General features: G+C 51.4%; 5 protein-coding genes across 5 annotated transcripts; all 5 read left to right on the top strand.

The window, feature by feature from the left end:
• Positions 1–311: 311 nt before the first annotated feature.
• Positions 312–1766, top strand: PMZ80_009135 (uncharacterized protein; the record flags this gene model as incomplete). Its single annotated transcript, XM_064877531.1, has 1 exon — positions 312–1766. One exon carries the CDS (start codon positions 312–314, stop codon positions 1764–1766), a length of 1455 nt encoding a protein of 484 aa, XP_064727033.1.
• Positions 1767–2614: 848 nt separating this feature from the next.
• On the top strand, positions 2615–4030 carry PMZ80_009136 (uncharacterized protein; the record flags this gene model as incomplete). The annotated part of the gene is made up of 1 exon (XM_064877532.1): positions 2615–4030. One exon carries the CDS (start codon positions 2615–2617, stop codon positions 4028–4030), a length of 1416 nt encoding a protein of 471 aa, XP_064727034.1.
• A 782-nt stretch (positions 4031–4812) lies between these two features.
• On the top strand, positions 4813–5830 carry PMZ80_009137 (uncharacterized protein; the record flags this gene model as incomplete). The annotated part of the gene is made up of 2 exons (XM_064877533.1): positions 4813–5602; positions 5658–5830. 2 exons carry the CDS (start codon positions 4813–4815, stop codon positions 5828–5830), a joined length of 963 nt encoding a protein of 320 aa, XP_064727035.1.
• Positions 5831–7046: 1216 nt separating this feature from the next.
• PMZ80_009138 (uncharacterized protein) lies at positions 7047–10768 on the top strand (the record flags this gene model as incomplete). The annotated part of the gene is made up of 4 exons (XM_064877534.1): positions 7047–7733; positions 8779–8935; positions 8985–9160; positions 9209–10768. The coding sequence occupies 4 exons, from the start codon at positions 7047–7049 to the stop codon at positions 10766–10768; spliced, it is 2580 nt and encodes an 859-aa protein (XP_064727036.1).
• A 2189-nt stretch (positions 10769–12957) lies between these two features.
• On the top strand, positions 12958–14904 carry PMZ80_009139 (uncharacterized protein; the record flags this gene model as incomplete). The annotated part of the gene is made up of 4 exons (XM_064877535.1): positions 12958–13239; positions 13289–13483; positions 13528–14402; positions 14466–14904. 4 exons carry the CDS (start codon positions 12958–12960, stop codon positions 14902–14904), a joined length of 1791 nt encoding a protein of 596 aa, XP_064727037.1.
• Between the last annotated feature and the right edge of the window lie 639 nt (positions 14905–15543).

Here is a 15543-nt window from a genome sequence, read left to right on the forward strand (position 1 = left end):
TGAGGTAATTGTTTGAGCTTCATGAGGATGGGGCTGCACCATGTTCGAGACACTGGGGGGACCCCAGCTAAAGCTAGAGGAGGTAGAGTCAACAGCTCCCTGGGCTATATAACGAGATGGCCGGCACACGATCACTTTGACCTTCCATCTGTCATTCAGCAACGATTAACATCACCTCGTCATTCCAACAGCGAGGTTAGAGCTCCCACAAATCCGAGCATAATCGGCCTCCAACATATCTCTTCTTTGAACCTCTAGGCCCTTCGGCACATTCCCCGATATATTACTGGAACAACTCACCTCAGCTTAGAATGGAGCCAACCAGAGATGAGGTCCTCGCTCAGCGACAGCCATCTGTTGCTGAAGCCCTACGGAACCAGGGTCGCAAATCCGTCGTCAACAAAGGTCTGACTGGTGCATCAGCGTTGACAGTCAGGCAATCAATATTTCCCGTTACACTCGTCACGGTGCTCTTCTTCTTATGGGGATTTGCCTACGGTCTTCTTGACGTCTTGAACGCCAAGTTCCAAACAGCGCTGAACATCACAGCCGCCAAGGCTGGTGGGCTACAGGGTGCTTACTTCGGTGCTTACTTCATTGGTCCCCTCACATACTCAGGATGGTTCGTCCGCAAATTCGGCTATAGATGGACCTTCATCCTGGGTCTTTTGATCTATGCCGTTGGTGCCCTTATGTTCTGGCCGTCCGCCGTCTACGAGTCATTCGCCGGCTTCTGCGGCTCCCTCTTCATTGTCGGCAGCGGTCTCTCCACCCTCGAGACGTCTGCCAACCCATTCATCGCTACATGCGGTCCTCCAAGACTCTCCGAGTTCCGTCTTGAGCTTTCTCAGTCCTTTCAGGCTGTTGGCTCCGTCGTCGCTCCACTTCTCGCCTCCCGAGTCTTCTTCAAGGAGGATACCATCAACGACCTCAGCCAGGTCCAATGGACCTACGTCGGTATCGCGGGCTTCGTCACGCTTCTCGCAGTCGTCTTTTTCTTCTCTCCAATTCCAGAAGTCACAGATGCCGATATGGCTCTTCAGGCCGAGCAGTCCTCCGACCTGACTGGATATGTCGAGAAGCCACTACGCAAGCAATACAAGCTCTTCCTAGGTGTTGCTGCCCAATTCTGCTACGTTGGTGCACAGGTCGCTGTTGCCTCTCAGTTCATCCATTACAGCATTGAAACCGCCAAAATTCCTGCAGCTGCCGCATCGGACAGATACGCCATTGGACAATCTCTTTTCGCAATTGGACGATTCGCTGCCGCTGGTTTGTTCATGTTTGTCAAGCCACGATATGTGCTTGCCCTGTTCATGCTTGGCATCATGGTCTTTCAAGGCGCAGCCATCGGTGTCTGGGGTGAGGGTGGGTTTGCCATGCTGGCAATCGTCCTCTTCTTCGAATCTTGCATCTTCCCGACCATCTTCACACTCGCCATCCGAGGTCTCGGTCGACACACCAAGAGGGGTTCTTCCTTCATCGTTGCCTCCGTCTGCGGTGGTGCTCTGTTCCCATCCCTCACTGGTCTGGCGGCTGACAAGAGTGACTACCACAAGGCCATGGGTGTACCGCTGGCTGGCTTCGCTGTCTCCTGCTTCTTCGCTGTATACTGCAATACTGTTGCTGCTAAGGAGTTGGACGGTTTCCGTGACACCAAGATTGGGTACGAAGATCAGCGACGAGGAACCATCATCGGTGATGCTAACGATACGGAGACTATGGAGGCTGTGAAGAGAATGAGCCTCCACAACGAGAAGGTGTAAATCACCTGGGTGGTTCGGGATTGTTGATACCAGATATGATGTATGCACTACCATAGACTATAATACCAATTGGATTCTTGTTGATCGTACGAATGCTTCATCCGGTCTCGCATCTAACCACCTTTTCACCCATGCGTTTCTTGCTTCTAAAAACAATGTCAAAAAATCACATCGAACGACGAGGAGCAAGGGTACTTGTGCTTATTCGCTTGGTCGTAGCGCGATGCCATCAACTTCAGGTCATTCAGGGTAGTACCTCGAAGTTGTTGGATCAGATTTGTCGATCCTAGGGCTAGGGATATCCGCACATTGCCCACAGCACCGTCGTGTCGATGCTTTGAAGCATGCGCGAGGACTTTCAATCAACGAGGACAGTGTTCCCATAGTACAAATAGCTCGACATTGTGTCAGTAGTGGCTTGGTATCTTCCGCATGCTGCACAGGCTTGATCGCAAAGGATGCGGCTTGAGCTTGGAGAAAGCCCAGCCGTGTAGTGCGGAGTCATGCACAGGACAGCTATGATAACAGAACGTTCGAGCATATAAGATCCTAAATAGTCACTAGCACACCAAAGACGTGTACCCGTGGATGAGGATATTGGTCACGTGCTTTGCCGGCTGATACTCGGCGGAATCGATCAGCCCCACCTCTTTGGTCTGCCAAGACGGTCGTGAATTTCTGTGAAATCGATTGTGGTTTGGCTATGCGTGCAGGGTGATCCAGTCTGTCGTTAACCTGTTCGCCTAGTCACAATTGTAAATACCGGCTCGAAGCCTCGCAATTTCTCAGAATCGGCCCATATTGCCGACTGCATCGCATCTCTTCATTGACTATTGTCAGCGCGCACAATGTCCTACCAGAACGGCAACCGGCCGCCAATTGACGATGATGATGTTGAGGAGGAGGCTCTGGTCGCAGATTACCAGGAGCAAGTGAACTACGAAGACCAGGGTGACTACGATGACTCAAGAAGGAACTCGATAGGCGAACCCACAGACATCAAAGCTCAACTCGAAGCGGCAGCTACACCCCTCGAATACTCCGCCTCGCTCGAGGTCAAATTTCAGAGTTACGACAACTACTGCAGTCTGTTTCATTACATCTTGAACTCAGAAGGACCGGTGGATATAGAGCAGCCATCGTACTATTGGGCGTGGGACGTCATCGACGAATTCATCTACCAATTCGAATCTTTCTGCAGATACAGGAATCGGGTTGCAAGAACTGCACCAGAAGAAGAGGAGGCACAGGTGCTCAAGGAGAACCCGCAGACCTGGGGTTGCTATTCGGTTCTGAATGTCCTATACTCCCTCATTCAGAGATCGCAGATCAACGAACAGCTGGCAGCACAAAAACGAGGCGAAGATCAAAATGCAGTCGCAGGCGAATACGGCTCTCGACCACTGTACAAAATGCTCGGCTACTTCTCCATCATTGGCCTTCTACGAGTCCACTGCCTTCTTGGAGACTTCAGTCTGGCCCTCAAAACCCTTGACGACATCGAAATGAACAAGAAATCAATGTTCGCTCGCGTCATGGCCGCGCATCTCAACACCTACTACTACGTCGGCTTCTCCTACATGATGCTACGGCGATACGCTGACGCTGTCCGAATGTTTTCCCACATTCTGGTCTACGTTTCCCGAACGAAGAACTTCCAGAAAGGCAACAACCAATTCGATGCCATCGCCAAGAAGACAGAGCAAATGTACGCACTCATCGCAATTTGCGTGTCCTTTGCGCCTACTCGACTAGATGACACAATTCATACTGCCCTTCGAGAGAAGTACGGTGAGAAGTTCTCCAAGCTGCAGCGAGGCGGTACGGAGTCTCTCCCTATCTACAAGGAGCTCTTCCAGTCCGCCTGCCCGAAATTCATCTCCCCAGTTCCTCCGGACTTCGACCACCCATCTCTCAACATTGACCCAGTCGAGCACCACACCGATATCTTTATGGACGAGGTCAAAAACACCCTCTTCAACCCAACCGTGAAGTCTTATCTGAAGCTATACAGTACCATGGATCTCAACAAACTCGCTGGTTTCCTTGAGGTTGAGCCTGAGGTACTCCGAAGCCGGCTCTTGGTCAACAAGCAGCGGAGCAGGCAAATACGATGGGGCGACGGTGGACTTCTGGAGGGCGAGATGGTCAATGGTAGTGACCTTGACTATGCCATTGAAGGTGATCTCATCCATATCAGTGAGGCCAAACAAGGTCGACGACTTGTCGATTGGTATCTCAGAAATCTGGCACGAGCATATTAGGGAAGTGACTCGCAAGCCTAGACAGAAGGGGCTGCTGATGAGTTCGGCACGAGCATCGGCATAGCGCTGAAGCATGAAACAGAGTGTGAGGCTTTTGCGGCATAACCTTTCAGTCTCGTGAGACATACGAGAGTGCAATCGCACAGAATGCTAGAGGGGCTTGACCGGCGTACAGACGTTTTAGAGGGAGCCTGCATCGAGCGCCATTTTAGATGGCTCGGCAGCTAGAACGAAAAAGCGATATGATCTTATGGGCCATGAGGAATGATCACCACGAATTCAAGATGACGGGCAAATGAATGCGGGAGCAAGGAAGAATCGCGGGCCAGTGCGTCAATGCTAACAAAGATCCACCCTAGACGCACATCGTCCTGCTCAGATAGGGCTGCCAAGCATGTTTTTTAATCAGAGCTCATTATTGTCTCTACTCTCCTCGCGTCAATACTCTGTTCTGAAAACACCCGATGTGCCCAAAATGCACGAATGGCTTCAAACCGAGGTTGTGGTAAGGAGGACTTGCTTACTCGCCCCTCATGACTCGATGTCTTTTGGAGTAATTGAAACTCTATCATTGCATCAACGAGAGCAATGTATGGCTTCGATATCAATCACTAGTACCTTCTTTCCCCTACACGTTGCTTTTGGCTTTCATCGTCCATACTACTAAATCGTTCCTAGCTGATACCACACCCAAGTACACCGTCGACCATCCTCGCTGCCACAGTAGCTTCCATCGAAATACCATCTAGACCTTACCTACAGCCACCAATCCACAAGACAATATGTCCGGCTTTCCAGACCACTATGGCATAAACTTCACTAACACAACCCACGAACACCCCGAAGGTCCGACACTCCCAGAGAACAACAAGCCACCATCCGGCCAGGCCTTCAATGTCGTCGTCACCGGAGCAGGCAAAGGCCTCGGTCACGCCATCAGCCTAGCATACGCCAGAGCCGGCGCAACGGGCATCTCAATCTCAAGCCGGACACAATCCGACCTCGACAAACTTTCCAAAGAACTCAAATCTATCAACCCAGACATCAACATCCTCGCTCAGACATGCGACACCTCGAAACCGGAAGACGTTCAAAAACTCGCGGAGGCCGTGAAGCGCGAGTGGAACGGCAGGCTCGATGTTGTGGTTGCCAATGCGGGTATCATCAGCAAGTACCTCGAGGACCAAGTCAACCCCAAAACCGGCAAAGTCCAGGATAGACGGCTACCCGTTGGTATCATCGAGGATGACGACTTCGCAAGGGTGACGAGCATAAATTACCTGGGCAGCTACTATACGGCTAAGTACTTCACCCCGCTGCTGATTGACAAGAGCAATGAGAGCAAAGTGAGAGCGTATATCGTTATCACTAGTCTGGCAAGTCAGTTTCCGATTAGTGATTTCACGCCGATTGCATATAATGTGAGTAAGGTTGCAGTCAACAGGATGGTTGAGCATATGGCGAGTGACCACGAGAAGGATGGGTTGTTGGCGTTTGCGGTGCATCCGGGAGAGGTTGTTACGCCGCAGACACAGGGGCATAGTACTGAGAGTGGGGATATGTGGGATGCGTGTAAGTTCTGTTGTAATCCTCGCGTGCTGAGTGGTCCTTGCTAACGTGCGTATAGTGCTGCAGACGGATATTGGACTTGCAGGAGGATTCTGTACGTGGTTGACGAAGGAGCGGAGGGACTATTTGTCTGGACGGTATTTGTCTGTGCATTGGGATGCCGATGAGCTTGAGCAGAAAAAGGACGAGATAACGAAGGGTGATAAGCTGAAGTTTAGGATGGTAGTGTAGTGAACCTGAGACAAAGCCAGCTCCATAACCACGATGTCCACAGGCTGAAGATAGAGACAGCTTTGGGTCTCACATTTCCGGGCACTCCGGGAACTAGAGACAACGTCGACACACCTACTTTCTCGCCACACCTGCCATGTCGTGATTTGTTCCTTTCGTACGAGTTTCATCGGCGACGGTTTCTCGGTATTGGAGGTTGTCGCGACACCACGTCTCGAACAGATACTGCTCTTCCATTCGACAGACGCGAAACATATATCCCAAGAGGTATTCATCGCAAGCTCCGGCACGATGCATAGTTGTAAGCGAGGCAACAAAACCAGTTAATGTCTATCTCAGCCCGTTTCGCTGGCAAAAGGTCATCCTTGGAGTCACCCCTGCACTGAGATAGCTCATCTGAGAGGTCCCGTAGTCTGGCAGACAATGGAGTACCCCCTGTATGCGCGTTTCGTGAATTTGTTAACGTGGAAGGGATATTGTTGGCGTACCAGCGGACTGCCAGTGGTTCTTCTGCCAAGCTCCGGCCACGTTTTCGAAACTTCAATAGTCTGCCAATGAAATCCACTCCATGCGAACCGTGACTTCACAGATGCTGCAGGGATCTACAAACATGGTGTGCAAGTGGTGTTCGCATATCTTGTTCTGAGCGCATGATCTTCATGGTTTCAGGTCTGATGACTCTGCGCACAGCAGCTGAGCATGTGTTTCAATCACTTGGCTGCAAGGGTGCGACGCTGCTTCGCAGAAGCTATTCGTCCAGGCTGGAAACACCAATTTTTAGAACAGAGCCGGTGACGATAGATTCATCCACAGGAGTGGCTAGCCCAGCAGTTGCGCTCGCACTATGCTTGGGACCGCTCGAAAATTCACTGCAAGACATCCGTGCTTCACGATATGACCCCTGCCAATGGCGCCTGCCTACCACACCTCAGCGTGGAATATACGTCATCGTCAGATACCACAAGGATGATGATGATTCGCCCTTATCGGCAGGAAGGGCTTACGAGTAAAGCTTCTTGAGAAATGCCAACGGCTTTGTATCCATCGCAAAGTCAAAATCTTGGTCGAAGGAAGACTGGCATAACCGTCCAGCTCGCCTTCCATGGAGTCGACTAACGCTCTTCCACACCTGAATAATTGTGACTGCAGATATTGTCAGCATAACACACTGATACAGCCTGACGAGCCTGGATATAGACAGCAGCCGATCGCAACCATGCCGCACAAGAAGGAATATTTCGATCATGACTCTCATACAACGGCATCAGACTCCGACCACGAGCAACAGATTCGTCAGGCGCCATATCTGCCTCGAGTTCAAGTCTGGGCACGGGATGATGGACCATATACTCTACGCATTGGAAGCCAGTGGTTTCACTGCGACGATCTCGTGATAAATGGTGCCGAATATCGCCAGAGAGCTAGGAAAGACGCCCCTCAACCACGACAGCCCCCATCAAACCAGACCGTTTACCCGCCGCCAAAATCGAGGCGGCCCGCCGCAAGTCGAGCACAGTCTTATCAGAGGACCAGAGACAGACCTTCGGCGACAGCGGCTCCTGTCATACATCAAGATCCTAACAGGTTAGCGTCTGAAAGTCAGTATCAGCCACAAACTTTGCCGGATCCAAAAGAACAATCGGAGAGACGCAGGGCCGAAAGGCGGCGACAGAAGGATGCAGAGGCAGAAAAGCAGGCACAACTTCAGCAGGATCGACCACGAAGAGACTCCGGAGTCAGCGTAAGCGCCGACGCTGAAGCCCAGAGTGGCACTCTTGTACCATGGCAACCACGTCCCGCGATGCAAAGACGAGCATCGCAGCAAGCCAGGACAGCGCGACCACGGCCTGGTCGGAAGGGTAGCAGTTTCGACATACCTGTTCGGAATAAGTCGCGGAAGAACGTGAGGTTCGCGGCTTTGCCATAGGCCCCTCGATGACGCTCGCAATTCTACCAGCTTTGGCACAACGTTTGTGGTGGCTCGTTCCTGGTGGCTACGGCTTCTGGAACGAACCTTGTATATTCTGTCATATTAGGGGCGATGGTTGCCTATTTCTCGTTTTTTTTTGCTTCTTTCTCAGGGGGGCGCAACTAGCGATACATCACAGTGACCAGATGGGGGCGACAAATACACAGGTATTATCATTAGTCGCCCCAAATTTTCTGCCATTATTGTTCGAACACGCGCTCAGTGCCCAATCTGTCTTGGTACCAAGTCCTCTTTTACTGTGGTTGGGTAGCCGAGACCTGCTAATGCGGTAATCCCGGGCTGCGACCAAATCGCCCTCAATCACCGAAGTCCCGGTCATTACTGCGCGAGCTACTGCATCACATCCCGCACACCCTTCCAAACAACACATCTCGCTCGAAGGCATCCTGCTAACCGAAGCGTACGTATGTCTGGGCTAACCACATTGTTCACACAATAGGAGTACCATTTACTACTTACGTGCTAGCACAAGGCTGTCACGTTAGTGGCGCCGACAATGTGCTCAGAGCATAGCCATGTTTTCAGGGTATGCGTACCGCAAGAGCGTGTAAACAAGACGATTTGAAAAACGTGCATGGCACGTGTGCATCGCTGCACCATACCTCAAACCTAGCTAACCATTTTGTACACGATGTGAGGCAAGCTCAAATGAGTTTCGACAGCCTGACTCAATGAACTATATGGCAAAGATTGTCAGCCCAACGTTCCCCCTCTCATATCTCGCATGCACTCATGGTACACCGGCCTCTTCTGCTCCTTTCAGAATGTACAAAGGCACTTGTTCGTGAGTGCTAATCTAGGATTTACTCATCCTATTCATCGTTACTTTCAACTATTGTCAAAACGGTTATCAATTCATCAGGCCTGAATGACTCATGGTCGAAGCAATGGTGAATCAGGTCAGCCACGTAGTAGCATAAGTGCGCGGCAGTCGTGAGCAGGTACTAACTCCATATAGATGAAGCCCATGCTGCCTCAAGCTCGAGCTGTCGACGATGATGGTGTGACATCAAGGCTGATGCATCAGCAAGGCGTTCGTACGGCAAAGGTGAAGCTATCAATGATCGGTGTTGTATGTGATGTTCTGATGGTGCTTCTGCCTTTGCTTTTCATCGGTAAGGTTGTCTTCGCTGTATCATGGATCCACTAGCTGACAACTGAAAGTGCTCGCTGGTGCTGCAGCGTTTCTCCATGGTCACAAAACATCAAACACGGGAGACGCTGTCAAGAACACATTACTTCTCGCGCCAACAGTATTTCCTATCGTCTTTGCGGCCATTGTAGGACATGCTATGCGACGCATGGCACTGTACACCAGCCAAACAGGTCTTGAGCTAAAGGTATTTACTTATATTACTGCTCGGTGGATGTACTAACGTTTTACGAAGCTGCTTGAGCATCTTGCAGGGTCCCAAAGTCTTTTCTCGAGTCTCGAACGTCTGATATCACTCCGGAATTTTGGCTTGGTAGGTCTGACTGTCACTATCTTTTGGCTGCTTTCCCCCCTAGGAGGTCAAGCTCTACTCAGACTTCTCAGCATAGAGGACTCGCTCCAGCAAGAGAATTTTGCTGTTTCATACCTCAGCCCTTGGATCACTGATGGATCTTCTAGCTTAAGTGGCGCATCGTCTGGCGGGAGCACCCTCACGATGATTACGGCGGCTTATTTGTCGACTCTCTTGATGCCTATGACTGTCCAGAACTCTACCCGCGATCAGTGGGGCAATCCAAAGACCCCAGCAAGGAGCAGTTGGGGTGGTGCTATTGCAACGGGTGATGAATGGAGCACTGTCCCGAACCCCAGTTTCGCGCCACCAGCCTATCAAAGTCTTATTGGTGTCCCCATCAATGTGACGTATAAGGGAACTTCCTCCTTCATTGTCACCACACTTCAGATGGAATTCTCCGAATGCTCAACGACCATATCTAACGACACCTTATTCTTGGAGTCGGTTGGTACCGTGATCCCATACTTGATCAATGGCAGTATTCCAAAATCGAGCGGTATGCAAACAGGAGGAATACCTTCTTCTTTCTTTGTTACCACAGCGCAATCATGGTCGTCTTTCGTCCAAACCCCATTCTCGTCGCCCCTTGACGTGTATTACGGCTCACGTACGGAAACAGGAACAGATCAGTCTTGGCCGGCTGCACCACTGAGTCTAATCAATTGTGCACTGGCGCCCATATATTTGGATGCCAACGTTAGCTGCAGCTCGGGCGACTGTTCCGTCGTTGCTGTACGCCATGCACCACAGGATGGCTTCTCGAACGCTACCTGGGCTAGTCTTGAAAACTTGTTTTCAGATCCCTTCTGGACGGGCATGGGTGCCTCGTTGCATCCTGCGGAAGCTTCGATCACCGACGTTTTCTTGATGGATCCAGCAGCGGCGTCGCAGGCCTATTACGGTTATGTCGACTTGTGGTCTCTACAACCGGATGTCATCGCGGAGCGCCTTGGGCTTGCATTCAACGCTTTCTACTATTGTCAAGCTACGCGATCAGTTTTGTTAGGATCTGACTTTGGTGCGGATGCTGAAGCACTGAACCAAACCACGAGTGCTCAGGGCACGCGAAGCACTGGCCTGATCTACAGATGTCACAAGCGTTGGCTCGTGGTTGTGCTGGCTATCTGTATTGCACTGGAGCTGGCTGCTGTGATAGGCGCGATTTTAGGGTATATGATCACAGTTCCAGACGTTTTCGGGTATGTCAGCTCGATGGTTCTCGACAACGAGCACTGCAGACGCATGGGAATCGTTGAAAGCTCAGCGCTAGACGGCCTGACCAGGGCCAGGAAACTCGGTCATTTAAGATTTCGAATTGCAGACGTCAGTGCGGAAGGGGACATTGGGCATTTCAGCTTCATTCCCGACGGACATATTGTGGGTCATACCCGTGTCTCGACCGCAAGGGCTCGGAGACCCCGGACAAGGGAATACGATTGAGCTTCGCCGTTGCGAGTAGGCAGGTTCATAATGACTGTGACAGTATCAAACTGTCGATGCAGCCTAAGAGCACTTTCCATACGTAACTTCAGTTTCTTCACGTTCCCTGTCCGGTATCTGGTTCTTGGACACCGAACGATGCCTCGATTGCGAGGAAATAGTGCTTGCCCATAGTCGACATACAAGATGGAGGAAGAATCACTGTTAGCTCCGGTCGCGCAAACGGTCCGGCAGGCTGCTTCAGGCGAGGAGGTACGTGCCCAAGGAGTCCTTGTGGGACACCAAAGCGCGAGCATATCGCCTAGACGACCAGAGTTCTGCCCGTGTCGAAGCGGCACAATTCCACTTTCAGTTGTTATTTCGGTCTGCAGTTGCCTGCAGGTGGCATTGTTTGAGAGTCGTTCAATCCATCAGCCCTAGACCATGCCTAACAGAGAAGTTCCCCGCCCCAAGGATGTTGAACACAGAAGGCTGATACTGTAAGCTTTATCTTTACCAGCTTTTGTCCTTCAGGACTTGCGACCTAGAATTGATGAAAGACCTTTACGATCCAAGAGAGTACAGTGTGCGCCAATCGCTCTTCTTTGGTAAACAGCGTGTCGGTGCTCACTCGCTTTGCGCTCCAGGCGCTCAAGAATAACACGTTTCCACCGAAGCTCTGTGAAGTGTGAGATGGCTCAGATCTATGCTCTGCCATGATTCAGTCAAACGTGTTCTTCATCGGTACTATGTGTTCGGTAGCACGCAGTTGTTCACCTGTTGGGTCTCCTGCTGGTTCAAATATGCTTCACTTTCCATCTCTTTGTCCCTCACTGAGATGAGACCAAGCACGAGTATCTCCCACAACTTCGGGTATTCATGTTCTGGCGTACGGAAAGCATTGTATTCGCACAGATAGCGATAGTGGTAACAGCTGTATAGTTCTGTGACTGGACAGTTTCATTTCCTTAGGTGTGTGCTGTTCCACACGTATGCAGCATGCGATCTGTCACTTGCCAACCGCGATTAGAGCGATGACAAGGGACGTATAAAACTCATTTGGCAGAGTTTCCATAGTGATGAGGTTCACCGGTTCCTTGTCACCGCTCTGCGCTGTACGTTCGCACGTTCAGACGGCACGTGAGTACTGAACGTGAATGGTCGAACGGAAGATAGCAAATCTCCGATCACTGGTAGTCATGATTTGCAATGCATACTGTGGTGGCTTGCATGGTGTGCAGGTGGCATTGCTTGGGAGTCGTTTGATCGACCAGCCCAGGACTATGCCTAATAGAGGAAGTCCCCCGCAGGATGCTGATACCTAAGCTTTATCTTTTACTCTTACCAGCTGTTGTCCTTCCCAGCTTTCCTTTACAGTGGCTAGCTGTTCAGTAGAGACCAATATCACCCCGACTAGCAAGTGGCCAGTCCACGATGTCGCCTGGGTTATTGTGAACACTATCCGGACTGCAAATGTATGCTGCCGGAAGCCCTTCCCTTCCATGCTCATGCACGATGGCTCGGCAGCCTGGACTTTTTGATAAGTCAAAGTTCGAGGATTATGGAGCCCCGCAAGCAGATCAAAGCATTTCGGAAGCTCATATCATGATGTCCTTCCTCATTCAGATAAGTGTCGAGCACCAGCAAGGAACCTAACCTGCTGGTTACTACCCCGGGCCTTCCTTCCTCGGTGTCACCTCACGCGACTGCAACCCTGCTTCGTCTGCTATCAAGTACTCTCCAACGTCATTGATGTCGAGCTCTGCGGTCAGACATGATGCTTGATTGGCTTCACCACTATTGAGCGACAGATATACCGTGCTAGCGACGTGGTCCGGTCTCCGTCCATGTGCGAGTTTGTGGCACCGGTACCTGGCTGATGGCAGCTTCCCCAATCAAATAACTCGAGGTGCGAACTTGGAAGCTCTTGGCTTTACTCTGCATGGGCACCGCCGGCCATGACAGGAAGGTGCCTCAGAAATATCAAGCTCTTGCCCACTACGCGAAGGAAGCTTCGAACGCGATGTGCTGGTACGAGGTGAGTACAAAAGGTTGTCTAAGGTTTTGGGGAAGTGCTTGTCCTCTCTTGTCGCTTCTTGTATCACTTGGCTTGTGCTTTGGTTAGCATTCCAGGTCACAGAGCTGATCTCGCAGTTCTTGTTGTGGTGACATTCCGAATCAGTTCGCACAGCACTGTGTACTCTTGCACCATGCGGTACAGCAGTGTGGCCGCGATAGCGACTTGCCTCGTAGCTGTTGATGCTTTCGAGTTCCTCCCCGGGCCAAAGATCCACAGGCCAGGCTCGAATAAGGTCGCGCAGATCACAAAGAGACAGCTGCCTGCGCAGCCAGTAGGCATTCAGTCCATAACCAGTCCTTCTGGTGTCAACATCACCTACAAAGATCCTGGTGCTGAAGGTATCTGTGAGACCACACCTGGTGTCAACTCCTACGCTGGCTTCGTCAACCTAGCGCCAGATGTCCACAGCTTTGTAATTATCTTCTTGCGACCAACAGAAAGCCTTACTGACTAGCTCGCAGTTCTGGTGGTTCGAAAGTCGAAGTGACCCTGCCAACGACCCGATCACGCTATGGCTCAACGGAGGTCCTGGCAGCGACAGCTTGATCGGGTTGTTTCAAGAGCTTGGACCATGTAACATTACTGAAGATTTGGTGACACAGCTCAACCCATACGCATGGAACAACGTCTCCAACATGCTGTTCCTTTCCCAGCCGGTTTGTAACACCCTTTTGACCCTACTATCTTTAACGTATTACAGGTTGGTGTTGGGTTCTCGTATGGCACTGCTGAGCCTGGCTCACTCGATCCATACTTCGGTGCATTCCTGAACGCTTCTGAAGCTCCTGTGGAAGGCCGCTTTCCAGTCATCAACAATACCAAGATCGACACAACCGACCTGGCAGCCGTCGCAGCATGGGAGGTCATCCAAGGCTTCTACTCAGCTCTGCCACAGCTTGCCCCGGAGGTCACTTCTAAGGTCTTCAACCTGGCCACAGAAAGCTATGGAGGTCACTACGGCCCAGCGTTCTTCAACTACTTCCAGAACCAGAACAAGCTCATCTCCAACGGCAGCGCGAAGGGCGTAGAGCTCGAGTTCAACTCCCTAACCATCATCAACGGCATAATCGACGAGTACATCCAAGCACCATACTACCCAGAATTCGCAGTCAACAACACCTACGGAATCAAAGCCTACAACCAATCCGTCTACGACTACACCCAATTCGCCCTGAACTCCCCAGTCTTCGGCTGCCTCACCCAAATCGAAGCCTGCTACTACACCAACCAATCCACCCTCGTCGGCCAAGCCGTCTGCACCGAAGCCGCAAACCAATGCCGAGACAACGTAGAGTCACCCTACTACGCCTTCGGCGGGAGAGGTACCTACGACATCAGACACCCATATGACGACCCAACACCCCCAGACTACATAGTCGACTTCCTCAATCGAGCCAGCGTCCAAGATGCCCTCGGCGTAACAACGAACTACACCGCCTTTTCCAACACCGAGATCTACTACGCCTTCCAACAAACCGGCGACTTCGTCTACATGAACTTCCTCGACGACCTAGAACAGATCCTCAACTCCGGCGTGCGCGTCTCCCTCATCTACGGCGACGCAGACTACATCTGGTAAGTCCTCCCCTCCCCCCTTCACCCCCAAACCACATCACACAACTAACACCCATAACCTAGCAACTGGTTCGGCGGCGAAGCCGTCTCCCTAGCCACAAACTACACGCACACCGCCGAGTTCAATCTTGCAGGCTACACCCCCATGCTCGTCGACGGCATCGAATACGGCGAGACCCGCGAATACGGAAATTTCTCCTTCACCCGCATCTACGAGGCCGGCCACGAAGTCCCCTACTACCAGCCCATCGCGTCCCTGCAACTGTTTAACAGGACAATCAACAACTGGGATACCGCGACGGGCACGAAGAAGATTACGCCTGATCTGAGCACGAATGGGACGGCGAGGGCGACGCATACGAATAGTTTTGTGCCGTTGCCGAGTACGACGGTTAGTGGGGAGGCGGCGACGGGGAGTGCGACGGGGACGACGGTGCCGAGGGCGAATAAGTGGGCGAGGTATGAGAAGAGGGAGAGATTGGTTAGGGATAGGTCTTTGTAAGAGACGGGCTGGACAGACCAGGCTATACCATACTACGATATGCTCAACCAGAACTTATGTGTGGATGACGATGATGACGATGACGATGACAACGAGGCATGAAAATAATAGCAAGTATTTTCTGATAGTTGCGATCAGGGCGCAAGCAGAGTACATTCGAGTACATCTGACCTCAGCACTCCTGTAATCCATAGCACGCGAATTCCACGAGTAATGAACGAACCACCCAACGCTTATCAGGCCAACCACTGTGTTAGCTTCCTCTACTACCTCTGCCATCTAGTCCCCGTACTAGTAGCAACCGCTGCTATATTCGAACAGGTACAGTAGCGCATAACCTGCAGGCGAAGTATCGTCGCTGTTCCCCTGGCTTCTCTTCATCTTCATCTTCTCGCGGAAGGTGCTTTTTTGCTTACTACCCAAGACCTGTCAAAACACGAAAGATTGAAAGGAGTATGTAGTCGCCAGCCCGTTTCATTTTGAAATACGAATACTGAGTGGCCACCTGCTATAGCCAGCAGCTCTATCAAGTATTCTTGTGTTCTGTCGCGCCCTCTCTTTCGTTATGGTTATCAGCAGAATGCAATGCAATGTGCATTCATGCCTTTAATACCCCATCATGCGCATCCGAGCATGCCA

This window comes from Knufia obscura (assembly GCF_036327395.1).
Source record: "Knufia obscura strain CCFEE 5817 isolate CBS 148926 chromosome Unknown scaffold_12, whole genome shotgun sequence".
In the NCBI taxonomy this organism is placed as follows: domain Eukaryota; kingdom Fungi; phylum Ascomycota; class Eurotiomycetes; order Chaetothyriales; family Trichomeriaceae; genus Knufia; species Knufia obscura.